This window comes from Lacerta agilis, chromosome 3, assembly GCF_009819535.1.
Source record: "Lacerta agilis isolate rLacAgi1 chromosome 3, rLacAgi1.pri, whole genome shotgun sequence".
Lineage (NCBI taxonomy): Eukaryota > Metazoa > Chordata > Lepidosauria > Squamata > Lacertidae > Lacerta > Lacerta agilis.
In genome coordinates this window covers 28,986,864-29,014,171 of record NC_046314.1, presented here as the reverse complement: position 1 = coordinate 29,014,171, position 27,308 = coordinate 28,986,864, and the positions used below count along the sequence as shown (strand labels likewise).

The 27,308-nt window shown below is 41.0% G+C and overlaps 1 protein-coding gene across 3 annotated transcripts in view; it reads left to right on the top strand.

Moving 5' to 3' along the window:
- Window positions 1-27,308, top strand: part of NBAS (NBAS subunit of NRZ tethering complex) — a 181,098-nt gene that overhangs the window by 85,262 nt on the left and 68,528 nt on the right. For all 3 annotated transcript variants that reach the window (XM_033143129.1, XM_033143127.1, XM_033143128.1), the window contains exons 29-32: window positions 335-437; window positions 3,047-3,276; window positions 5,369-5,481; window positions 10,026-10,139. In XM_033143129.1, coding sequence (XP_032999020.1) covers window positions 335-437; window positions 3,047-3,276; window positions 5,369-5,481; window positions 10,026-10,139 — 560 coding nt within the window. The remainder of the gene's footprint in view (window positions 1-334; window positions 438-3,046; window positions 3,277-5,368; window positions 5,482-10,025; window positions 10,140-27,308) is intronic.

Genomic DNA, 27,308 nt, shown 5'->3' with positions numbered 1-27,308 from the left:
AAAACTGTTGGATAAGAGACATAACAGTGAGCCTGTTTCCTGGATGAAATCTCCCTTTGGTCATGGACTCACTAAGCAACCTACTCTCTCAAGCTCAGTTCTCCATCTTTGAAATGGGGATAATTATTCTTCTCTATCTTGCCAGAATATTTTAAGGACTGCTGAGCTGCCGTGTGTCTAGATGTTGTAAGCACCAATGTTGTTTTTCCACACCTGAACGTACTCTTAACCTTTGGGGGTGATATTTTAAGAGTTTTAAGATGGAAACATTTAATTCTGGTAATCACACTTCTCGGAACCTGCTTGTAAACGTTCACTTCTTTGCGTCTTGCAGGCAGCCCCCTGTTAATGAGACACACTGGATGGGATTGTTGCAAGATATCCTGGATATGCAGCAGAATGTCTACACATGCATACAACCGGACACATGCTATGAGGTGAATCTTGCTGCTTTTCACTATGTTTTTGAATACAGTTACACTGAGTGGAATTCTAGGTAGTTCAGTTTCATACCAGCTGTAAGACATACATGCATTTTGCTTTATTCAGAATCTGTGTCAGCAGATGTACAATCCTAGTTTAAGTGTTTAAATATATGCTGAGTTCTCCTTTCTGTGAACATGCAAATCATGCTGCTATCAAGCTTTCTTGACAATAGTGGTAGTTTCTACGAGATCCAGAAATCCCATGGATGGTGAGTGGCCCGGTTTTGTTTCAAGACAGCTAAATTCTAAGGATTTCCATAGCTAAGTTTTCCTAGAAATAATTCTCTCTAGTCCTTCATACTTTGGGGACTGGTGCTCACATCTAGATAAGAATCAAACTTAGGTTACCAACTTTACTCCTTTAAAGAAGAGGAATTTTGGGGTACCACCTTACCTCCTGATAAATTGCAGCCAAACCAACGACCAGTTCCTGTTACTCCTAGTGTAGAGAGTAGAGGCCATATCAGAAGGGGGAGGAGAAAACAGGTACCTTCTGTTGTAATTTTAAAATGTTTGCCAAAAACTTATTTACGGTGCCAGGGCTATGCAGGCAATTAAGTAGAAATATTTCTGTAATTATTAACTGGTGATTTCAAAAACAAACAGAATTATGGCTTATATTCAGCATAACTCTAAGGTACCATCATCTCAGGGATTTTCCTTGCACAAAAGAAACTTCTCCCCTCTCCTACCCCCACGTGCACACTAAATCTTTTCTAGGGATCCTCTCAACCCTCCAGGCCAGATTCCGAGATGACTTAGGGTGTGCGCAGGTGGCTGAGGGAAAAAAAACAAACCTCTAGCACTAGTGGGAATCCCTGCGAGGGCATCTTGTGAGATTAGTTGAATATGACCCAAAGTATATAACTGCTGTAAATTGCTTTGGTGGTGTGTTGTGTGTTTTTTAAAATGACATTATTAATGACATTAAATGGCATTATTTATAAGATTTATATGTTGGCCTTATTCAGGAAAAAAGCAAAGACTGAAAATATACCGCTAAAATTAACCCAATGCAAACCAACACAACCTATTCAGCTGTCCCATGTGATTAGGAAGGCCTGGAGAGGCAGGACAGGGAAAATATTCAACTAATGTAAAAATATAACAAGAGTAGGTGCCAGGAAGAAGGGTGTTCTGCAACTGGGGTGCTATTGTCAAGAAGGGAAGAGTCATAGATCCTCCAACCGCACTCAGGGATGCTGTTGCCGGGAGGGAGGGAATATGTCACATTAATCAAACGTTCCCAGCCAAGATTGGTCAGGGAAGACAAAGATGACCTACTCTGGCCCTCTCCCTCGCCAACTCCAAGATATAGGATTGCCAGTGGGGCTGGAAACAATGGAAAAGCTTCTGCATGTCCTATTGCTCACTGAAGATAAGGAGCGGGGGGAAGCAAATTCCTAGAGTTGGTTCTGTTATGCTTTTTTTTAACACTCAGAATTCTGTGCATTCAAACAGAGCTGTTATGAACTATGGCAGAATTACAGAAGACATGAGATGTATAGATGGGAAGCTTGACTTTCTTAATATACAGAAACTCTTGACACAAAATTGCTAACTAAACATTGGGAAGACAAATGGCTCGCCGCTTCACTGTTATGTTTATTAAATGGTTCACTGAGCTGAAAGTTCATTTTTAATAACGTCACTCACGGTACATATGGAACTTTGATAGATGTTTTCCTGTTTGCATTTAAAGTGAAATGCAAAGTTCGGTTTCTGCAGAAAATAATCTGCATTCGAGGCAATAATAATAAAATAATAATGTGCTATTTTTTTAAAAAAAATAAATGAATAGCAATACGTACATACATCATGTCAGGGAAAATGTGATATAATTATAGCTCTTACTTCAAGATACTAGATTTGACTGGAGCGCTGAATAGACTTTAATATTAGCAACTTATCAGAGTACCTTGGCAATGCATTAGTATAGGGGTAGGGAATTTGATGCCTTCCAGATGTTGCTGAACTACAGCATCTGTCATCCCTAAAATTGACCATGTTGGCTAGGGCTGATGGAAGTTGGAGGCCATCAACATCTGGGGGCGGTGATGGGTCCCCCTTTCTCGCATTTGTGTCGCTTCTAAAGGATGAAGATTTTGACTTACATACATTATTGGGTGGCGTTGCTTTTTGGCTTGTGCAAAACTGACAGATAATTTTCACGAAGGATACTTCTGTTCTGAAGTTTGTGTGGTCTTTTAAACTGTGTGTACGTTCACTGCACAATCCCATTTGCCCCATCATCCGCAATAATCCCCGGCATAAAGAGTGGCTCCTCGGATATGTCTTAGAGTTTCCTGCAGAGATTCCACTGTCAACTCTGTAGTGCTGCCTTGGTAGTCAAATTAATGGAAAGGGTTTCTTAAGGGCAGCAAATTAGATTGCGTTTCCATTTCAGCACATGATTTGTCAAAATCTAATTGATAACGGTCTAGATTTAGATGAATGCGGTTCCAAATATTCTCCCCCCCCCCCAAGTAGATAGCCATGCTCATGTATTTAATCAAATTAAAAAAAATGCTTGTATGACATTTGCTCTTGTCATTCTTAAGATCTTTACAGAAAGTCTTCTGTGTTCAAGTCGACTGGAGAACATCCATTTAGCTGGGCAAATGATGCACTGCAGCGTTTGGTCAATAGATCCCCCTGTCAGTGTTGCTTCTAAAGGAAAACCACAGTACAGAGTTTGCTATGAGAAAAGCATTGAATTGGTTTTGGCTGCTAGCAGAGAATACTTCAATTCTTCAACCAGTCTAACTGATACATGCATGGATCTGGCCAGGTATATTTTACCCCCCCATCTTTTAGGCTTTGGTATTTGCTTAGAAAGGCAGTTCTTTTATGATTTTGTACTCTTTTGCATACTTGAGTGCTTTCCTTCGATGCTCAAGCATTTCTAAGGCAACTTGTTCTACTAATTAGTCCCTGATGCAATTAGAATGAGGTAATATGTCTTTTGCCTAGATTATGCTTGGCTCATCATGAAATACAGGCACCAGTACCAATCTGCAAATACTAGCTAATGGTTTTGGAAGTGGAAATTATTATTCTACGTATGTAACCATTACAGCTATGAAAAAGCAAGATGTTTGCTGTAAGGCCCGTATAAGTTCAAGGGACGAAAATGAACACAAGCCGTACATTGGTTTTTGAACAGCTTAGTGCTCAAACGTTTCGGCTCCCGAACGCCGCAAACCCGGAAGTGACTGTTCCGGTTTGCGAACTATTTTTGGAAGCCGAACGTCTGACGGGGCTTCCGCAGCTTCCAATTGGCTGCAAGAGCTCCCTGCAGCCAATTGGAAGCCACGCTTTGGTTTCCAAACGTTTTGGAAGTCAAACGGATTTCCAGAACGGATTCCATTCTACTTCGAAGAAGATACGGCTGTATTTATTTTGTTGAAGGAGGCAGCGGGGACCTTTGGCTTGTGCAGCAAATTTTGTCTGCCCGGCCTCCTTGTTTTACTCAACAGACTTTCCCCTCAAAATCATACCCACCTTTTAGGTGTGCAGTTGGCTGAGACATGGATGCGTGAAAGCACGATTGAACAGCTGATGGGCAGGGTATTGAATCCTGTTTGGAGTGTCAGTGCGAACCTTTCTTGGCTAAAATGAAGTTTTCCCCCCTTTGTTTTAGCAGAGGTTTCAATTGTACCTCCTGGAGCAAGATGTGCCTTCACTGTCCATCATAGATTCTATGAGAAAGCTGCTTTAATTGAAATAATTGTTATTCACTGTTGGTGTTTTTTCTTGTTAGGGGGATGGACACCACCTTAGCTCAGATGAAATCTCTCTGTTTCATTATCTAGCATTAACAATTTTCTAGTGATAATTTCATTTAAGTGGAAATCATTTCAGAATGGCTTCTTCTCATTGATAAGATCGGCACACAATTGCAATGCGTATTTAAAAATCAAATCAAATCTAAGCTGGGAGTACAAAATTAAAGGAATAATTTTTAAGAATTTAAAAGTTAGCACATCCCCACACCAGCCCCAGAAATATATCTAAAGCACCTAAACAATTTTAATTGAATAATTTAGGTGTTACAGTTCAACTGTTAATAGCAGCCGTCACTTTCTTAATATTAGTATGTTTCTTGCCTTTATAACAGAAGAGTTACATTTGCTGAACTGTGCAGTCATGCAATTCTACTAGAGTTTCACTTGGAGGGGAAAAAATTATGAACCTACGCCAAATGAAATTTATTTTTCCTCCTACTTCATTCGTGTGCAAAATGATTGCTTGCTAAGTACAAAGCTTCTTTCTTTTGGCATGTAAACTCTTAGTAAAGTGCTTAGCTTTGGCAATTGATAAATGGACATTATTTACAATAAAAAAATGCATCCGCAAAGAAATACGGGGTTGGTTATAAAAGGATCACATTATATAAAGTGGTAAATTTTTAAGCCTTTATAAGAGAACCACCACTTGTAACGGCACACTAGTGCATGCTCTTGAAGTTTCTGTGCATACCCTGTTTCTCCTAAAATAAGACATAGCCATAAAATAAGCCATAGCAGGATTTCTATGCATTTGCGAAATATAAGCCGTTCCCCAAAAATAAGCCATACCCCGAAAATAAGCCACAGTGACGTGGTACCTCCCATTAAAACAGCCTGGGGAGGCATGGCTATGCAGCGTACCGATGCGACACGGTTAAAATAAGACATCCCCTGAAAATAAGCCATACTGTGTTTTTTTGAGCAAAAAAAAATATAAGACGGCGTCTTATTTTAGGAGAAACACGGTAGCAACAAACCATAGTTTAGTGTTGCATGTTTATCACACTGGCCTTATATAATGAAGATGCTTCTTTTTGACTAATTAGGAAAGCTGCTTGAAATCCTTAAACATTTATTTATTTTTCTTCTAAGATCCTGCTTACAGCTTATTACAGACTGCCCGCCTGTTGTTCAAGAGGAGTTGGATCTCATCCGTGCTCTTAGCTATCTTGAAGAATTTGGTGTGAAGATCTTGCCATTACAAGGTAGGGTGTGATAGGGTTTGTTGAAATGTCTTGAATGCTAGTTATAAAGTTTCAAATCTTCACATTTATATGCACCATATACACAGTGCTATTTTTCTAGAAAAAGAAGTGTCGGAACTCACCATGAACACCTCCTTCGTTCTCTTACAATGACAATGGTGCCCACCTGAGAGGTGCCGGAACTGAGTTCCGGAAAGTTCTGGCTTATAAAAAGCTCTACATATACATCATCTTGTATCATCAATTTTCCTTACAGCATTTTAAAAGAAATTGCTTGCATCGGGTATAATCCAGTTAAAGAGAAGGATTTTAAAGTCTCATTGGATTTTATTAAAGAGTTATGCACCAAATTTTCCTGTTTAAATCATTTGGGTTGGCTTGCACGCACAATTACTTCCCTTTTAAATACACACATGCACATACTGTATATTCTGGCGTATAAGACTACTTTTTAATCCAGGAAAATCTTCTCAAAAGTCGGGGGCCGTCTTATACGCCGGGTGGAGAATCTGTGGTAGAGTATATCTCAAACTCTATATTTTAACTGGAAAAGTTGGGGGTCGTCTTATATGCCCAGTCGTCTTATACACCGGAAAATACGGTAGTTTCTTCACTCATCCCCTGCTTGTGCTGCTGTTGTGCTATTATGATTAACATAATCTCTTTACTAGTAATATTTGCAACAGTGCTTTGAAATATTTGGTCATTCTGGCAATAGCCTGGTTGGGAGGTTTATTGATCTCCATCTTGAGTTTAGGGAGTGGACAAATGGGCCTTTCTGTTTTATTATTTTGTCAAAGCACATGTGCCAAGAAGATTAACTCAAAATAGTTATCATAACCCATAAGACGTCCATTGCACATCATGGCTTTGCAGTAACAATTTAGTTATGTTTGAAAGGAGGCTTTTACTGCTGTTTGAAGGTGCCTCAAGAACTTGGACTTTTATTGATTCCTTTTATTCCCATGCTTTAGTGCCCAATAAAACTCTATTTTTATTTTATAAATCATAACAGCCTTATGACAACTGACATATTTTACAGGTGCTATCCTGCATTCAACTCCTGTGACCTTCCTGTCTTCACTGTTGTGTTAATGGATTTGTACTGCTAGAAACTGGATGAATAGATCACACATTAAAAACAAAAAAACCAAACACCACAGTTATGTATTACATAAAGCTTTTGTGGTATTTTAGGTCTACCCTTTAAAACAGGCATAGGCAAACACGGCCCTCCAGATGTTTTGAGACTACAGTTCCCATCATCCCTGACCACTGGTCCTGTTAGCTAGGGAAGATGGGAGCTGTAGTCCCAAAACAACTGGAGGGCTGAGTTTGCCTATGCCTGCTTTAAAAGTTCAAGCCATGTTCAGAATATGCAAGTAAAGGACTAGAATCAGGTGCTGAATTTTGTGTCTGGAGTTTTCTCTTATTGGGTTTTGAACGTGCACCTGTTTGTTTCAATCAAATTAACCTGTTTTTAGATATTTAATTCTGCCCGCTGGAAGCAAACATGGTAAACGGGCTTGAATAAGCAATAGTACACAATGGTTGGTCTCCATCTTAGTTTTCCACAGAGTAGACCCATTGAAGTTAATGAACATGACTAAGTTATGTGCATTAATTTCGGTGGGGCTACTCTAAGTGAAACTTAGTTAAATAAGTAAGTAAAACCACCCAGTGAGTTAATATGCTCAATTTGACAGCTATTATCTGTATGTAATAGCTTCTCCCCTGGTCTGATGCCCTTCAGCAAGACACTTTAGTAAAAGCGTTCCTGGATCATTTGAAACCTGGATTCTCCCTGAGGCATGATTATTAATCCTTTACCAAAAAGCCTTAACCCTAATCAAATATATAGAAGATGGCGTGCTGCAAGTTTGTGCTATTTCCAAACCATTGGTACTGGGATATTTCACCAGAACACAGCAACCCTGTTTCATATACAGCTTCTTGAACACTGAGGGCAGCCAGGGACAGTGTGGAATTGAATTACGCATTCAAATAAAACATGCATGGATTATTGTTTAAATCTTTTAATGGATTTATATTATTCTTTCTAATTGTTTCTAATATGCATATTTTTTTTTGAACCGTTGTACTTAACTGATCACATGAGATGTTGTGAGCCACTTTGGGCACAATTTTGTGGGAAAGTGGCATACAAATGATGGCTTATTCATTTCTTGTTTGGCTCTCATTGCTGGGGTTTTACCTCGGCCGAAAAGCTTCAGTATTTCTGTGTGTTTTCCATTTGGTAGCATGAGGTACAGTTAAATCACGAGGTTAGCAAGGCCAAAGGTCCTAAGCAGGTCTGAGAAATTCTTTCTATGAAAGAGTGAAGAGAATACCGTATTTTTCGCTCCATAGGACGCACTGGACCATAGGGCGCACCTCATTTTTAGAGGAGGAAACCCAGGAAAAAAACATTTTTCTGGTTTTCCTCCTCTAAAAGCCCTGTTTGTTTGTTGTGTTTTTTTGAGGATCAGCTAAAAGTTTTGCAGCTTTTTTGCAAAGGGAAAAGCCCTGGCTTTTTTGAGGATCAGCTGAAAGTTTTGCAGCTGTTTTTGCAAAGGCAATAGGCCTTTTTTTAAGGATCAGCTAAAGGCTTTGCAGCTTTTTTGCAAAGGGAAAAGCCCTGGTTTGTTTGTTTGTTTGTTTGTTTGTTTGTTTGTTTTTTTGAGGATCAGCTAAAGGTTTTGCAGCTTTTTTTGCAAAGGGGGAAAAGCAAAGCTCCTTTTGCAAAGGGGGAAAAACAAAGAGGAAAAGCCCCATTTTTATGGGGTTTAACTCACATTTCTGAAAAATCTTAAGGAAAAGGAGCCATTTCTACTGTTTCCAGACAGATAATCTAATCAGCCAGTCACATGTCCTGGGGAAATAAACAACCTCCCTCTGCAGCACATTCAACAAAGGAGGGCGGGGCTGAAAGGGAGCCGGGACTCTTATCTCTCTCCCTATCTATTTCTGATCAGCTGCTGAGCGGGGTCCTTTCAACACTCCCTTTTCTCTTTGTAAAATAAAAAGCACAATCTGCTTTGGGCTCCTGGGCAATTCAGCTCCAGGGACCACCATTCGCTCCATAAGACGCACAGGTATTTCCCCTTACTTTTCAGGAGGAAAAAAGTGCGTCTTATGGAGCAAAAAATACGGTACCAGCAAATCTTCAATTAATGGGCATGTGGTAATTCTGTGACCTATATATAAAATAAGATCCAAAAACTGTGAATTTCCTCCCCTTTCAAACTAACACAAGACTCTTCCATTAGCCAAATTATATTTTGGATGTTGTCCGTGGATTACAGACAACTGCTATCCTAAATGCTTGCTTGCGGATGTATCAGGTTTGGTTCCTCTTTGCCATTTTCAAGCTAAGATTTTCCTGCTTCATAGTTCATTCCCTGCAACCTGCCATTTTGCCTTTGCCACACCATGCCAGTCAACTGTGAATGCTTTAGTGCTGGCACTGCTTTCTGCGGTCTATTGTTTTTTTTCCCCCTTGAGAGATTAAAGTGCACTGTCAAGTTACTTCGTGATCCTTCTGTCACCTGAAAATGACTAATGCTGCAATTTATTTCAGAAAAAGTACCTTTTATGTCATGAATGTGCACACAAGCACATGGCTATATAACGGCGGCTGTAGTGGGTCCCCAAAAGGGGACAGGGTCTAATTCTCAAATAATTGCATCCATTATGTTTCGGACACTTTAAAGACTACCACGCAGAAGTTAAAATGGGTGGAAAAAGCTGCTTGCAGGTTCCTAATGCTTTAAGCTAATTCTTTCTTAACTTGGAAAGCCACTTTTAAGCACAAGTTGTTCTTCGTAGAGTGCACAAAATAATTTGTGCTGCTTCTTGCAATCTTGAATTTCTAGTCATCTGAACTAAGGGGAGGTAAAGGAACCAGCTTTTCCTTCCCAGAAGCAGGGGCCTCTTTCGCAGTGGGATGGTAGACCTGTGTCTGGGCTGTACCACCCCAGAGTGGAGGCATTCACAGGTTTTAATGTTCTCCATCTTGTTAAATGATCAACCTTTGCACAACAACGATGATTTCCTCTCTCTAAATGGAGATTCTCTTTTTGCTTTGTAACACACACACACACACACACACACACACACACACCTTAATAAAAACTGATTAAATGGAGATTTTCCTGCTAAAATATTTCTTGGGGCATATCTGCAGCATAAGAAACAAAGTACTTTAAAAATGTACTAATATTTTATTGAAAGAATTTCAATTATAAAATAAAGTGTAACAAAGAAAAAAAGAAAAGAAAAAGAACAAAAGTGTGCAGAAAGAAACAGTATACAAAAAAGCAGTGTAATATACTCCCATACATTATTATATAAATATATACGATGTTATTATCCTAATACATTGATTTTTAAAAAAATAATGTTTTTTTAAAAAAAATTAAAGATGAAGTTCGTAATGTTTGTGTATGTAGCTTGCGTGTGCACTTAACTACTTCCTGCCTTCATAAAAAAATGCACTGTCTTTTGTGACATTGCTACATAATATAATGTATTTTCTTTACTAGTGCGCCTGTGCTCTGATCGACTCAGCCTTATCAAGGAATGTCTACTGCAGCTGCCAACAAACTACAAGCAATCTGCCAAGCTCTTGGGACTTGCAAATTTGCTGAAGGTTGCAGGTAAAATAAAAGCTGTAATGAAATTTACCCATGTTTTTATGTTGAAGGTGTCCAGCTTTATGGGGGATTTCTTCAAGGACTTACTCAAAGATCCTGTCTTCAGTGAAGCTTCATATTTTGCATAATTGCAACCTTCCTTTATAGCTAAATACAGATTGATTTCAATTTAGATATAATTTGGGATTTCACACACAGCCCTTCCATCACAAGTAGAATACATACCAGCAAGAGTACAGTTACCACCTAGTCAGATGTTAGTATTAAATCCCACTTTAACCCGTGTCCCCTGTCAAATATGAAAAACAGATATCCTTTCTGTGCAAACAAATTGTATTCTATATCCTATAAAAACCATAGGTTTTACTTGCAGTCCTTCTTTGATACTGTTGCATTGTATTAGTGAATTGATGCTACACTGTGTAAAGCTTCTTTTTAAATATAACAACAACAACAACAACAACATATTATTATTTATACCCCACCCATCTGGCTGGGTTTCCCCAGCCACTCTGGGCAGCTTCCAACAAAATATCATTGTTGTTAAATCCAAAACATTTATCATCATATACAGTTTTCCCCCACGTAATAATAATAATAATTTATTATTTCTTCTTGACTTCCCACCCCTCCTTTCTTAATGTTTGTTTTTTAGCTGTTTTACAATACATCTGTTTTTATTATGTAAACTTCACTCTCATTAGTTATTTCAGCAATCCACTGCTTATATTTCAAATCCTGCCCACAACTTCACTGTGCAAAGGTTCTGAGGCTGGATAAAATCCACAATTACTTTTTTTGTTTCGTTTTGTTTTGCTGGCTAGCAAAGGTAAATATATGATCAAACTTTCGCTTGGAGAAATCGGATGTAGGTGATTTGACTATATCTTCCGCTTCCCTGTTCTTTTGCATCATCATATCAAATATGAATTGAAAAATTACATGGGTCAGATCCAGAGTTAAGTGTGTGCATTAGGGCTGGTGGAAGCAGCGGTCCCATACATTCAATTGAGAGCCAGTGTGGTGTAGTGGTTAAGAGCGGTGGACTTGTAATCTGGTGAACCGGGTTCGCGTCTCCGCTCCTCCATATGCAGCTGCTGGGTGACCTTGGGCTAGTCACACTTCTCTGAAGTCTCTCAGCCCCACTCACCTCACAGGGTGTTTGTTGTGGGGGAGGAAGGGAAAGGAGAATGTTAGCCGCTTTGAGACTCCTTCGGGTAGTGATAAAGCGGGATATCAAACCCAAACTCCTCCTCCTCCTCCTCCTCCTCCTCTTCTTCTTCTTCTTCTTCTTCTTCTTCTTCTTCTTCTTCCCATGGCAGCTTTCTGGTCCCCTGAAAATGTTCCGCTGAGGGCCGTGTTTTGAAGTGGGTAGACTGCAGCTTGTGAAGCTCAGGAGAAAAGGGGTGTGGCTGCTGTGAAGATAAAGAGCAGGGAAATCAGCTTGGGCCAGCTTAACTCCAGAGCCAAGCCGTTATTTTATTATGTAATAATGTTGTAGTTACTCTGCTATCACCGTACACAGAGCCTTGCCAAGTAATTTAAGCAAAACACAAGTTCCTGTACAGTGGAGCTCACACTGTGTTTGTTGTCTTGGACTAGTAAATGGCACAAATCTCTGCAGTGATTACAGTGGTACCTCGGGTTACAAACACCTCGGGTTACAAACACTTTGGGTTACAGACTCCGCTAACCTGGAAGTAGTACCTCAGGTTAAGAACTTTGCTTCAGGATGAGAACAGGAATCGCGTGGCGGTGCAGAGGCAGCGGGAGGCCCCATTAGCTAAAGTGATACCTCAGGTTAAGAACAGTTTCAGGTTAAGGATGGACCTCCAGAACGAATTAAGCATGTAACCAGAGGTACCACTGTAAAGTTGTATGGGAGTTGTAGTCCAAAACATCTGGAGGGCACCAAGTCGGGGAAAGCTGGCCCGTGTGATTGCCATCAAACTTCCGCACATCACCTTTGCCAATCTTTACAACCCTCCATGAGTCAAAGGGCAGTTTACTGAAGTGGGGAGCATCCTCTGCTTTCGCAGCCCTGGAAAATCAGGTCTCTAAATCCAGTGGTTGTCAGTGTGCGCCTGTGCTGCCTTGCGCATGTGAGTAAAATCAACATAGGGTGTTGATTGGGAGTATGTCTCAGTGCTCAGTGGGGCTGGGTGGCATATCCATACATCGCCCAAAACTGGTTTGAAGTCCATATTGCAATATCAGTTTCATAATTTTGAGCCTGGGATATATTGCAAATCATGATGTCTGTCTGTCTGTGTGTGCGCGTGTGTGTGTGCAAAAATCATGATGCAGGAAAAACCGTGAAGCCCACCAGTGCCTCTACATAGCTCCACCCATATTTCAGACATCGTGATATTGCAGTACAGTATAGCACAATGTTTAGCTGGTGATATATTGTAGTGTTGAAAACCAGATATTGCCCAGCCCTAGTGCTCAGGAGACACGCCTGCTGTTTATTTCCTTTTCGAAAATCTCAGTGAAAATGTGACTTTTACCACAGGTATCTGTGAGCTGGATTTAAGGATGCGGGGGGGGGGGTAGTTTTTTTAATTAAAAAAATATATCATTTGGAGTAAGCTTAAGCCATGGGTTCACTTGAATGAGTTAAATAATAATAATCCTGGTTGAATTTTGTATCTAAAAAAAAAAATCACTTAGTGACCTTATTTGGGTTATAGTAGGTAGTGTTTTTGCCTTTAAACATATCCTCATGGAGTCATTGTTCATCAGTTTGCTGGTTTCATAATATAAGTAGGAATAATCCCAATTTTTGTCATTAATGTTTATCACAGCTGCGTCTGAATCTGTTCACTTTTGACATGAGTAGAAAATGTACCACAATGGGCCTCAGTTCTCAGTTTCTTTGAATCCCTGTATTTCTTTGTTACACAAATTCATTTAGAAGACTGCATCTCCCTGAGGGGCAGCTATAACTCTGTGTAATTTTGTATACCTTCCTACCTCCCACACAGGATACTTGAGAGTGTAATAGATCGTTAGTTTGAAACACGCTGCAAACTTTAGATAACTATCAAAGACTTTAATTAGGCTTCTGCTCTTCAAATTAAACTATGCTGGATATGTTCTTGCCCTTCACATTAAAGTCTACACAGCAGCTTGCAAATACTCAGGAAAACCTAGGTGTTCCTTGCATTCTGTTCTTGGTGGCTTGTTAGAACATTTATTTTAATTATAGACTGCCTTCCTCCTGAAGTAATAATAGCGTTTTTATATAAAAGCAGCAAAAATATATCCTCTTAAACCATCAAAGACGAAAACATCTTGAACCCTCTCTTATAGCTGCTGGAGGTCTACTTTGAGGAAGGAACGTGCAGCCCTGCCCAGCTAGTTAGTCACAAAGCTACAGCAACCGCTCCTTGCACCTTTTCTCTCTCCCCTCTGGGTTTGCAATGTTGTGTGTGTGTGAGAGAGAGAGACAGACAGACAGACAGGGAGAGAACACACAAGATGGCTACTTGGCCAAGGGTCTCAGCCACCCCCCCCCCAGTCCTTCAGAGAGACAGAGAGACAGAGAGACAGAGAGAGAATAGTCTTAACAATATTTCCAAAACACATTTATGACTTCTTTCTCCTTTTTTGGAAATATTATGCCCTGCAGTTTAACAGCAAGGCAGCTTACAACATTCCCTCCCCCCAGGCAGTGCACAATAAAATTGGGAAAGTGAAATGTAATTAATTACAGATAGGTAAAAGAAATGGGAGAAACAGCAAAGCAAACCGCAGCAGCAGGAGAACGATTGAAACAACTAGCTCCTCAAAGAGCAGCGTTAGAAACTGAGATATGAAAGCTAGGAACTAAATGGCGCCTTAAACCTAGGTTGCGGGTGCAACAACAGAATGTCTAGACACACTTTTTTTTTTTTACAACAAGAATACAAAGCCGAAAGTGAACAAATTGCAGCTAAAATCTTAATGTTGATTTTTCCACATGGTCTAGTCCAGGTATAGGCAAACTCCGGCCCTCCAGATGTTTGGGACTACAATTCCCATCACCCCTAGCTAACAGGACCAGGGTGAGGGATGATGGAAATTGTAGTCCAAAACATCTGGAGGGCCGTAGTTTGCCTATGCCTGGTCTAGTCCTTCCCCTGCCCGCCCCCCTAAGATTCTTAAGAGGGTCTCTTCTCCAGTCTTTGGAGAGTAGCTGGAAGTGGGGAGGCAGAAAAAGGTCCTCCTTTCCTTCCACTCTACAGTTTCAATCTGAGATTTTAGGCACAGTATTGTGCCCAGAGTTCAGAAACTGCTCGTGCTAAGGAAATTCCCTGTCCCAAAAATGTGCCTAGAGCAAGGGGAATTTCGAACACTGTCAAAGAGGGAGCCGGCTAGGTGAACTAGCCCAGGCTTCTCAAATGTTGGCACCTTTGGAGGTCTTGGTTCCTCTGAAGGCAAAGAGACGATGTTCAAAGCCTCCAATGATTAATGGCCAACCAGACTCTAAGGGGGGGATAGTTAGTCCTGGTACCAAGCCATTCATTTATTATTATTTTTTAAAACTTTATTAAACATTCGACACATCTTTACACAACAATTTACCGTGTTACAATTTATGCACATACACTATATGGAAAAAAGAAAAATACAACGAAAAGTAAAGAAGAAAAAAAGAAAAGAAAAAAAGAATAAAGATAAAATAAAATAAACTTCCAGTTTTAAAAAAAAACACTGAATCTCATTTGTTTTTTTACACAGTATCATGTTATTGTACTTTGTTTCCTTAATTTCCTTCAGAAAATTAAATAAACAAAGTACATTACAAGAACCATTCAAGGTCTGCCAGGAGATTTTTGCTATCATAGTAGTTTCCCAAATACTCTTTAAATACTATCCATTATTTATTCACCTCTGCATTGAGTACCCTCTGACTCCCCACTTCATTATTGCCAATTGGATGTACAGTAGTTACATATGCTTCAGGTTACATATGCTTCAGGTTACATATGCTGCTAACCCAGAAATAGTGCTTCAGGTTAACAATTTTGCTTCAGGATAAGAACAGAAATTGTGCTCTGGCGGCGGGGCGGCGGTGGGAGGCCCCATTAGCTAAAGTGGTGCTTCAGGTTAAGAACGGACCTCCGGAACGAATTAAGTACGCAACCAGAGGTACCACTGTATTCTGCCATTTTCACCTGCTCTTTTTATCTTACTCTTTATGTACACAACATCTGCAGGTCGGATTCTGGTCACAATGAACTGGAAGAGTGAAATTACACCTACAAAGTCAGAATGGCAGGTAGCAAGCCATTCATGGGTTAATTCATGCAAACCAGCATGCACACATGGGTTAATACGTGCAAATACATGCAAATTGCTTCTGTCTGGAAGCTCTGCAGCCTGCGTAACGCTGGAGCAATATGCTTCCGAAAGCTAGCCCCAGCATTTTGCACCAGCTAAAGCTTCTGGGTGTTTTCCACGAGCAATCCCACATAAACCACGTTGTAGAAACGGAATATGGATGTGACCACACGGCAGGTGTAACTGTGTCCAGATCTGCCTTCTCCAGGTGTTTGAACCTTGGCTCTCCTAATTCACTGCGAGGAATGCCTTTCTGTATGCCCTCCCAGTGGCTTACACATGCTCGGATGGGGCACTTGATAGCTAGGTACAACAACCATCTCAAGCCTTTAAGGCTGCAGTCCTATACACACATCTATGAAAAAGTCCCATTGAGCTTGATGAGGCTTGCTTCTCAGTAGACATATATAAAATTGCACTGTAAGGGTTTTATAGATCAAAAACAGCCCTTCCAATTGTGCTCCCCCCACCCCAAAAAGGGTAACCTAGCAAATTCACTTTAACCACTTCTTCCCTTCCCCAGGCAGGAAAAGGAGCATCCTAGCTTTAAATCAGCAGAAGATTTAGGGAAGACAGGATTGCCAGTTCAGCCAGATTGTGGTAGCCAAGCATGAACGATGGTCTTGGGTCTTTAGAATTAAACAACTTGTAAAGGCTTACAGCTGAAATGTGAGCCTCATCTTTTTGTCTCCCGTACTTTGGGTTAAAGAAAAATGCCAAATTGCTGCAGAATGTGTTAACAAATCGCAAGAGTGGCAGCAGCGATTGTCACAGTGCGATTTCAGACAATTGCTGTCGGAAACTGGTTTATCAGACAAACTTGAAGAATTTTATTTTCAAAGAATTTCGTCCAGTAAAGCAGTATTGCATCCGAAGCACTCCTAAGGATAAGCGTGTGTGTGTACACACAAACACACACACACACACACATCCTTGGGATATATCCTTATATATATGAGATGTGAACTTTGTTTCTAACAGCACAGAACATTTGAGATTTACAATGGTTTAGCTTAATTTTTTTTAAAAGCAGATTACTGGGGTAATTTTAAAATTCCCAAGAAATAGCCTGAAAAACTAAAGCTGATGCTGGAGGGTTTTCTCCCTCCTTTTTCATACCAATACAACTAGCACTGTTCTTCCTCTTGTGCTGGATATAAAGCATCCATATTCAGCTTTCAAGAGTGCAACTCCCTAAATTGGTTAATAAACTCTTTCAGTGCATGGCCTCTAATGGAAACGCTGACAAAGCTTTTACTATATTATGTGAATGTTGCCTCCAGTAAAACTTAATGGCACCTATAAACCATAACCATAAATTAAAATGTAAAAATCAAGATTACACTTATTTGTTCTTTATTATATGAGGGTTGTTCCATATAACCAAGAGCGTTCCATATAACCTGTAGTGTTCTCTGCTATAAGAATAAGAGTAGCAAAAGGGAGCTATCACAGCACGGTTTGGGCTTACTTGAAACCAAGGTTTCCTGACCCTACCTCATTTCTGGCATTGTGTGTGATTGTTTCTAGTAAGTTGGATGTTCAAGGAGTTGGGACACTGCTTTGGGTTTTTTTGAAGCAAACTCTGGTTAAAGTAAACCTAAGCTCCTGCAACCAGTTGGAAGTCGCGGAAGCCCCGTCAGACGTTCGGGTTCCAAAAAAAAGTTTCCAAACCGGAACCAAAATGTCTTGAGTACGAAGGCATTCGGGATCCAAGGTACGACTGTACCTCTATATGGTTTGCAACATCCTAAAAAATATCACAAATAAAAGTAAAATGAAAAAAAAATACAGTACAAAATACAGTTTTTAGAGCGGCACAGATAACAGTTAGGCAATATACCCTCTGAAACATCTATATAAAGTGAAACAACTAACATAAAGGGGCCATGATAACTACAGCAAGTCCAATATACCATATATATACATATATATGGTAGACAGCAAGTCCCATATACCATATATACACTTATGTGTTTATAGGTCTGCTATCTCACCTGTAACACTGAACATAGGTGGGGAGGAATCCCACATTTGATAGAAGAAGAGTTTGGATTTGATATCCCGCTTTGTCACTCCCCTTAAGGAGTCTCAAAGCAGCTAACATTCTCCTTTCCCTTCCTCCCCCACAACAAACACTCTGTGAGGTGAGTGGGGCTGAGAGACTTCAAAGAAGTGTGATTAGCCCAAGGTCACCCAGCAGCTGCATGTGGAGGAGCGGGGACGCGAACCCGGTTCCCCAGATTACGAGTCTACCGCTCTTAACCACTACACCACACTGGCAAGTTATCCCATGCAGCCCTCCCCGATTCCAAGCATTACTGGATATCCAAACAGAGCATAATGTTAAGTGTGTCTCTTCACTTAACATTCAATTATTATTTTTATAAAGAAGATAATTATTGGAATTTTAGAAAGTGGGAAGGAAGGAGTTTCTTCGCCTGTAGTCCTGATGGAAATTGCTCCATTGGAAATCTGGCTGGGGCACTAAATCAGATGGCAGGATGACTTGACTTCCCCTGCCCATCTGCCAGGGGTGCTTCCCATCCCAAAGGAAAGCACACAGCAGAATTAACAGTTTCGTTGTCAAAGATAATGCAGTTGCTTCTACAGCTCTGGAGACGTACACACACCAATCTAGCGTCTAGGCAGCTATTCCCAGGTCTGCCATCTATAGAGCAGTTGCCGCAACTGAGGACCCCTACCCCTCCACCAGTTTATGTATCTTCTCCAAACAGGCTGTACTCACGTAGCCGGAGACTATGCCTGCATTTTGCTTTTCCCATTTTAGTTCTCTTCTGGTTCCAGGAGAAAGTGGTGCTTTTAGTGTGGGGAAGCACCCAGCCCATCACTTACCTACCCTGCCTCTTCCTCCTCTTCCTCCATCTCTGAAGTTTCCCCTGCCCCTGATGTTTGCCTCCTGGTGGGTACAGGTCCCCACAGACCACTGCCCCCCTCTCCCAGATCAGTCCCCCTTCCCCTAGTTCACACACACCAGTGTCCTGCCAGTCCCTTGCGCCATTGCTATCTCCCATAACATTAAGCATAAACATCAGGAATCCTGTTGATCTTCTGGCAAGAGCCCCTTTAGCATTCCTTGCCCTCCAGGAATATCAGACATCATATCTGAGATCTTTGTGAGTACCTTCCTATCTCTGTCCGTCAATTGAGGCCTTCTAAAGCCACCCCAAGATCTTTTTTTGGAGCTGGTTGAGCACTATTGTTCATCGTTATGTTTGAGTATTGCAAAAGACAGAAAGCTTCCATGCCACTCTGTCTCCAGCTGTTTTCGGACTGCAGCTCCCACCATCCCTAGGTAGCTGGACCAGTGATCAGGGATTTGGGGAAAATGGAGTCCCAAAACAGCTGGAGAACCAAGTTTGGGAAACCCTTGCTTAGATCTTGATTAAAGGTTATCTGGTGGGAGCATCCCATAGGCAGAGTTCGGCTAAAGGCATTCCAGAGGCAGCATTTAGCCCCAGTTTCTTTGCTCCTTGGAAATCTGTTCCAGAGGTTTGGAGAACCCTCTGGAGTAGCATGAGGAGCATGCAAAAGTCCACTTGCCCATACTCCATTGAGAGCTTCTGCTGGATGCCATTCTCCCCCAGGAATGAAAAGAGGCCTTCTGCTCTAGGGGCCTATATTTTCCTCAAACATCTACTTTTAACGGATAAATTCTGTAACATATACACATTTGGAGGGCAATTTCAAAGGTGCAAGGAATCTAGGACCGCTTATCTTTTGACAAAGCAATCTTCAGCAGTGATTCTTAATTACTGTTTGTTTATTGCCTCATAACGTTAAAAAGACCTGGCACAAATGTTATTCAGGGCTGCCACAAGCTGCAGGAATTGCTATTTGAGTCATTAATTTCAGAAATCTTTTCTAATTAATTTTTGCTTCAAAATGACAGTGACATTCATGGGAATGAAATTAGTTTAGCAAGCTAATGCCAGCTCTGGCACTGGTGATTAAAAGAGGTTTTCTGCCCCCGAATCTGAAGAGAAATTGTTACATTCTGAGCAATAAGTAAAGATGCAGCCTTTATTACCGGCAGATATCTGTTCCCTCCAAAGTCTTTATAGATGATGATTGGCTTCTGGTTTTGGTACAAGGATTGTACATCCAGGTCCCGTCCCCCCCTTCCAAGCACTTCTGTTGTTGTGTGGAAAGTTATTTTTCTTGCAACAATTTCGGTGGTTAGTATGGGGAATATGACTGCAGGAACCTCCCGTTGTTCTCCAGTGGTTCTGGTGTTGGGCAGCAGGTAGACTCATATTTTAAAAATCACCAAAGGCATCAGGTCTACATTTCTGCAATAAAATATTCTAGACAGGTCAATCTCGAACTCCTTTAGAATGGCTTAGCTCAGAGCGAGTGTTTCCACCTGAAGCAATTTCAGATGTGCAAAGGTTGTTCCCACCGAGGGGCATTGCAGCCCATGTGTAATGCAAGGCAGCAAGAGCTGTCCCTCAGCCGAGCAAATCAATCATGCTGCTACACAGAAAATTGTTTGGACCTAAGGCCCCATTGCACTGGTTTGCAGATTCGGTATATGGTATATGAACTCTGCAGGTGGTAGTAGCTTAGCAGAAATCCTGCCCTACGGATGTTTTTTCCTCTTTCCCGGATACCATCAGTTAAGAATGCCCTTCACAAGAACCAGTGGGAAACAGGACTGTTATAAATTTCCATTCTCAGCTGTTTGGGTGGGGTGGGGTGGTCTATTCAGACAGTAATTGGGATTATATATTACTCATGAACCCACACGTGCCGGGTGTGGTCGAACGACATTTTCTTATCATCCATGGTGCTAGTTTTTCTTTAACAGGTCACTGTTGTAATTTTTACCAATTGGAGTCTCCTTTATGGAGCGGTATGGGCTTTTCTTTTTCTTTTTCTTTTTTGCATTCATAGTTTATGGCTGTTCCAAGTTCTGGGCTCAGCAGGAGATGGAGTCCTTCCTTTTGGTATCATCTGCAGTGTGACTTAGCCTCTCCTCTTGGTCAGCAAGCAATCCTGCCATACAAGAGTTCCCCATCCCATAACCACTCCAAGCAGACTGCAGCATTTAATCAGTTAGTTAGATTTATTGATTAATTAATTAGCTGATCAAAAGTGTGTGTGTGTTTAAGGCAGTAAACTCACAGGGCGTCCAATTTTTCAAAGTGTCTTTTTAAAATATAGAATTACATACTAAAAACCTGCTGATGGCAATCACCATCTTAAGAAGCATCCCTCTTTCACACACAAGGAGGAATGCGTTGTGGAGAACTAGCCTCATGCCAGGTAGGGGTTAAGTGTTCTGACAGTTAGAACCCTCAGGGGCGGGCTTAGCCTGGGTATAAAACACCCCTCCCAGTGGGCAGAGAGTTAGAGTTAGAGTTGGAGTTGAAGTGTGGGCAGGAGGAGTTAAGTGCGGGGAGTTAGAGTTGAAGTTGAAGTGTGAGTCAAGAGATAGAGCTGGGAGTTTAGAGTCTTAGGTGGATGTCAGCAGAGAGGATAAAGAGATTGTGAAACGCGTTGTTATTGATATTTAGTTAACTATTAGAGGTATTAGGCCGGTAACATTTAGAGGTATTAGGCCGGTATAGGACAACTGTTATAAGCTTATTGAACAACCTTTATTTCATCAGCAACCACAAGCTTTGTACGCAATAAACATCTTTTTAGTTCACAATATCCTCGTCTGTGGTGAATGAAGTAAGCAGGATCCAGCTAGTAGTCTGAAGGGCTGCAGCTGGGGACTGTTTGTCGTTGGTGCAGCACTCATAGACCGTAAAACGTCCGGGGGTGGGCTGTACAGGGCGAAGGGCCCGCGACATTAAAGTGGTGGCAGCGTCGGGACGAAAGATAGACATAAAGTGGTGGTCACATTGAGATCAAAGATCTAAAGTGTTGGCAAGAAGTGCCAAGGTACAAGAAGGATTTAAGGGTGACGCATTGTGTGAAGTGTGAGGCTTAAAGAGGATTTAAGCAAACTTCAGTGAGACTCTACAATCTAGTCAGGAAGGGGATCGCATACACCTGGAAAGGGAGAAGGGGAATTCAGAGAGGAATTACCTGGCCCTAGGGTGTGGTGTGATAGCGCCTAAGACTGTGAGATTGTGAGAGAGTTACAAAGATACTTTGCGTTTGAAACTATTTCAGGCAGAAAGGTTTATAGTGAGAGGTCGGAAAAGTACGCTGGACAAAGTGCACTGAGGTAACTTTAGGCGTGACTTTGGACCTAAACTGTGGAAACTGAGCCTGAAGAAATAGTTTAACTGAAACATCCTTGATTTAAGTACAGAAATAATACCACCAAATAAATAGAAAATGCCACCTAGAAAGACTAAAACAGCTCTTAGGGACTCACAAGTAGAAAGCTCTGAAGAAGAAAATGGGGTTTCCCAGATTGAGGAAACCAGTACTGAAACAGTTAACAAAAATCCTGCTGAGGGGACTAGTTTTAAAGCCTCAGAGGAATTTGAAAAATGGAAACTTGAGAAGGAATATAATTTAAAATTCGAGCTAGCGAAATTACAAGCTGAAGCAAAAGGGAGAGAATTAAAATTACAAGCTGAAGCAAAAGAGAGAGAATTAAAATTACAAGCTGAAGCAAAAGAGAGAGAATTAAAATTACAAGCTGAAGCAAAAGAGAGAGAATTAAATATTGAGAGAGAGAGAGAGAGAGAGAGAGGCAAGAGAACTGAAAGAGAAAGAAATGACCTTAACTATTGAGAGAGAAAGAGAAAGGGAGGAAAGAGAATATTTATTAGAAATGAAAAGACTTGAATTATCAGCTGTAGAAAATAGAAACAACAACAATAGTTCCACACAAAATCCTAGCAGGGTGGATTTAAAAAGATTCCCTGACTTCAGAGATAAAGACGATCCTGAAGCGTTTATCATTTCTTTTGAGAGGGCTTGCGAAGATTTTGAAGTAAAAGATGAGGAGAAAATGCAAATACTGAGAGCTCGTATTAGTGGAACATTAACAGAGATTTATTCTCAAATGCCATCTGATCAATCTAAAGATTTTGAAGCATTTAAACGGTTGGTTTATGTCAGATTCGGAATTACTGCAGAACAACTGAGACAAAAATTTAGAACAATAACAAAAGTGCGTGAGGAAACATTTGCTCAACTAGGAGCTAAAACTACAAATTATTTAAACAAGTGGCTAGAACAGGAGGGTGCTGATTCTGTGGCGAAAATAAAAGAGGTGTTCGCATTAGAACAATTTTATGACACGATTAATACCCATCTGAAGTATTTAATTAAAGAAAGACGACCTAAAACCATCCGGGAAGCTGCTAATCTGGCAGATGAAATAAATGAAATCCGTGAACACGCTTATGATGCCCCAAAATATAAGGACAAACAGTGGGAAACAAATAAGTTTAAGAGAATGCAACCACCCACAAAGTTTACCACAGAAACTGCCAAGAAAATTTTTCCCGCCAATGCAAATGTTCCCCATAACACGACTATGACAACGGGGGAGACTGAGGGAAAAGTAAATAAATATAGTGAGGGTAAAAGGCCTGAATTAATCTGTTGGCAATGTGGGAGAAAAGGCCATCGACAGGTGGACTGTAGAACTGAACTCAGAACTAGGAGTGCAAATACTATCCCTCAGAAGCAGACATATTGTGTCCAAACTGTGGAGACAGAGCCAACTGCCAACATGGTTGCCACGGCAACCGAGGCCCAGTCTAGAGAACAGGCTGATGAGTTACCAGTGGCCCAAGTTGTGAGGTGCTATATAATTCAACAAGATGACATGCTATTACACAAAACAGGAGAAGAAATTTGGGTGAATGGTAAACAATATAAAGGCTTAAAAGACACAGGGTCTCAGATTAGTATTGTACATCCTGATTTGTTAAAGCCAGAAGACTTTATTAAAGGCAAAACAATCAGTTTAAAAGGAATATCAAAACAGCCAGAAATCTTGCCAGTCGCATTAGTTAATCTGACATATAAACAATGGTCTGGAAAATGGCAAGTAGCAGTTTCACCAGAAATCCCAGCTCCAATGTTAATTGGGTGGGACCTACTTGACCATGTACAGAGTGCATTTGTGATTACTAGGGCACAAAAACTGCGACAGTTACCTCAGGAGGAAAGGCCTGATACAATTGTTGAACTGACACAAGATACAAGTTTAGTGCCAGTTACAAATAGTCAAGCAGCTAGTTTTGCAGCCAAGCAGAAACTAGATACAGATTTACAGAAATATTTTCAAGCCACAGCCTTGAATACAGTATTAACCCCGGAAAGCCCGGAGCGGTTTATAGTCAACAATGGGTTGCTATACAGAGAGATTCTTTTAAAGCCTAATAGAGGGGGTAATGAAATCCACAGGCAACTGATAGTACCTACTGAATTTAGAACCAAGATAATACAACATGCACATGGCAGTATCTTTGGAGGTCACTTGGGAATCACCAGTACCCTTGACCACCCACAGACCAATGGCCTTGTAGCGCGATTTAATGTAGTTGACTACCTATTCAAATTGCAGAACACTCTTAAACGATCACTAGAACTGGCAGGAGAACAGTGCAAGGTTGCTCAACACAAACAGAAAGTTTGGTATGACAAAAAAGCACATGAGAGATCTTTTGAGCCAGGACAAGATATTTTATTAATCAGATCAGTAAACAGTGACAAGTTACAACTGACATGGGAAGGTCCTTGTAAGATCATTTCAAAAATGAATGATATAAACAATATAATTCAGCATGGTGAAGGGAGGCGGGTCATGCATAAGAATATGATAAACCCAACCCAGTCACTAAACCATGAACCCAATCTAGACTACAGTAGTCACGTTGTTGAAAAAGCCTGTGATATTGGTAAAGGAGTGTCTACCTGCAATATGACCCGTGACCTATCTGTGAGATCAGTTAAAACAACTAGTCATAGTTACGATAAACCATTCATCAGTTGGAAAGATAGAAAGAAAGACGTACTGGAAGTTATAGCTGGCATGGGGGCCTATCGACTTTCTATGAAAGTGAAAGTGTTTCCTACACTAGAGATTGTGTGGTGGGAAGATGGGTACCCTGCTGCTCATGCAACACAAATAAATGTCCAAAATGAATGTAGTTACACAGCATTAACAGGGCTACCACGTCAAAGGCATACAAAAGTAATCTTAAAATTGCTCGAAGTGGGAACTAATAAATCACTACAGACCAAAGATGAACTGACAACAAGGGAGATTGCTATGAGCAATAAGCAATCAGAGCTTGTTAGCCTACTTTCATTAAGAGATCACGCTTGCCTAGAAAGCTTCAGCAAGCTAACTAAAACAGAAGATATCCACAAACTTCTGCAAATAGTTCCCAGTGCATTTAAAAGCCAGACAACCAGTGTTTATGCAGCTTATGATGACCTGGAGATGTGTGTACAAGTCTGTGAGCTTAAACATTTAACAGAGAACCTGAAGGAGGGAGAGGTTGAACTAAGAGAGCTTTTGACCCTGAGAAACAAGGACTCTACCCAGCTTGGGATCCACAATCGTTACAGACGCCTCGAGTGCAGAGATCGGAATGGGACTGTGTCATCTGGCCGGGGAAGACAGCTTACAGCCCATCACGTTTGGCAGAGAAAAGACTGGTGCCCAGAGAAAGATACTTCTTGCGACGGGTAAGGACGATAAGGAGCGTGAAAGGATCCTAAACATCATCGCAGACGCCTTATAATGAAGACCCAAAGACCAAGGTTAATGGACAGTTACGGTTTTTCTTGCAATAAAGACTTAATGCTGCATGAACTAATGTATATAATGTTCACAACTATATGTACTTTTACTGAAGATGTAATATTATGCCATAGTTAGGTAATATAGGTAAGAGTTATAAAATGTATTGTTTATGTTAATGTTTAAAAATGTTGTTTGTATCAGAGGGATACTTTGGCTAGTAACTCCTCTGATACAAACCTAAAAAGGAGGGAGGTATGTGGAGAACTAGCCTCATGCCAGGTAGGGGTTAAGTGTTCTGACAGTTAGAACCCTCAGGGGCGGGCTTAGCCTGGGTATAAAACACCCCTCCCAGTGGGCAGAGAGTTAGAGTTAGAGTTGGAGTTGAAGTGTGGGCAGGAGGAGTTAAGTGCGGGGAGTTAGAGTTGAAGTTGAAGTGTGAGTCAAGAGATAGAGCTGGGAGTTTAGAGTCTTAGGTGGATGTCAGCAGAGAGGATAAAGAGATTGTGAAACGCGTTGTTATTGATATTTAGTTAACTATTAGAGGTATTAGGCCGGTAACATTTAGAGGTATTAGGCCGGTATAGGACAACTGTTATAAGTTTATTGAACAACCTTTATTTCATCAGCAACCACAAGCTTTGTACGCAATAAACATCTTTTTAGTTCACAATATCCTCGTCTGTGGTGAATGAAGTAAGCAGGATCCAGCTAGTAGTCTGAAGGGCTGCAGCTGGGGACTGTTTGTCGTTGGTGCAGCACTCATAGACCGTAAAACGTCCGGGGGTGGGCTGTACAGGGCGAAGGGCCCGCGACATGCGTATTCTAAGATGATTTAGCATGTGCTTTCTATAACATATGGGCGCACCACGTCAACAACAAAGGAAATATTCACTATTGTTTTTTACTCATGCAAATGACAAAAACCCACACGGTTTGTTTGAAGGGAGATGTTCTTAATATTTGTTGGCTGTACCAGATTTCCCTTCATGTGGAATGTTGTTGTTTTTTGAGGGGAAACGATGCTTAAAATGTCTTTCTGGATGCCCAGTGCATAGTCTTGCAATGTTCAAGTTCTAATAAAGGAGAGATGGACGGGCCCAGGGGAGGGGAATGTGGCCCTCCAAACTTACCGATCCGGCCCTTGGAAGTGTGTTCAGCCACACCTCTTCATTGACCATGCTGGCCCTGCCTCTTGCTATCCTTAAGTGTGTGTTTTTTTGCCTGGCTGTCATGTGTCCTAATGCTCTGATAATGCCTCTTTCTTTCCTGGATGGAAGATAGTGTGTGTGTGTGTGTGTGCGCGCGCGCAAACTACCCTACTGTGAAAAGGTAAATTTTTCATGCATTGCTCCATCCACTTTCACCCCACCTACCATTGATATATGGTCCAGAGGGGAATTCTGCCTTTAGACTCCTGTTCCTGTTTTAGTGTGTTTCCTATGTTTGCATTTTGAGAAACCAGGGGGGATGAGCAGAGTCTTTGTGTGTCCTTTGCAAATTATTTAAACTCTTCCAGCAGATGCATGCAGTCTTCTTCAGAACAGCAGACAGGACCACCTGCCCGGTTCTAGATGTTACATGTCTTAAGACATGGCACTTGATCAGTGTTTAAACAGCAAAGGCGATTCAGGAGGCAGAAGATTGTTAAGGCCTCATTGCGTCCTTTTGAAGTGGCAGTTTGACTTTTTAAATTGTACCTGTCAGGCATTCGAGCATAAAACTGTCATTAGGAAACAATTTTGCTTTTATAGTTCTTAACAATATGTACATACACACACTTTCCAATGCAGGATTCCATGAGGTTGTCACAGGGCTGGTTTGATGGGAAGAATGAAAGGGAGATACTTGAAAAATCTTCAGCAGGATATGGGCTTCAAGCGACGCCATTGTGAAGCCTGCAGGAAAAGCTCATTAAATTAAATTAAACAATTCAAACTGCGTGTTTCAGGAGCTCCAGTCATGATGCTTTTAGTATACTGGCAAGGAGCAGAAACTGTCAGGGAAAAGGAGACTGTCGCAGGATAATTCCTGCGTTTTTGATAACTCTTGTAAAAATACGTGGAACAAGAAAGAGACTACAGTTGTTGTTGTTGCTGCTAACTTATCTTCGTCAAACCGCTCAGGCTCAATTAAGGAAAAGTAAT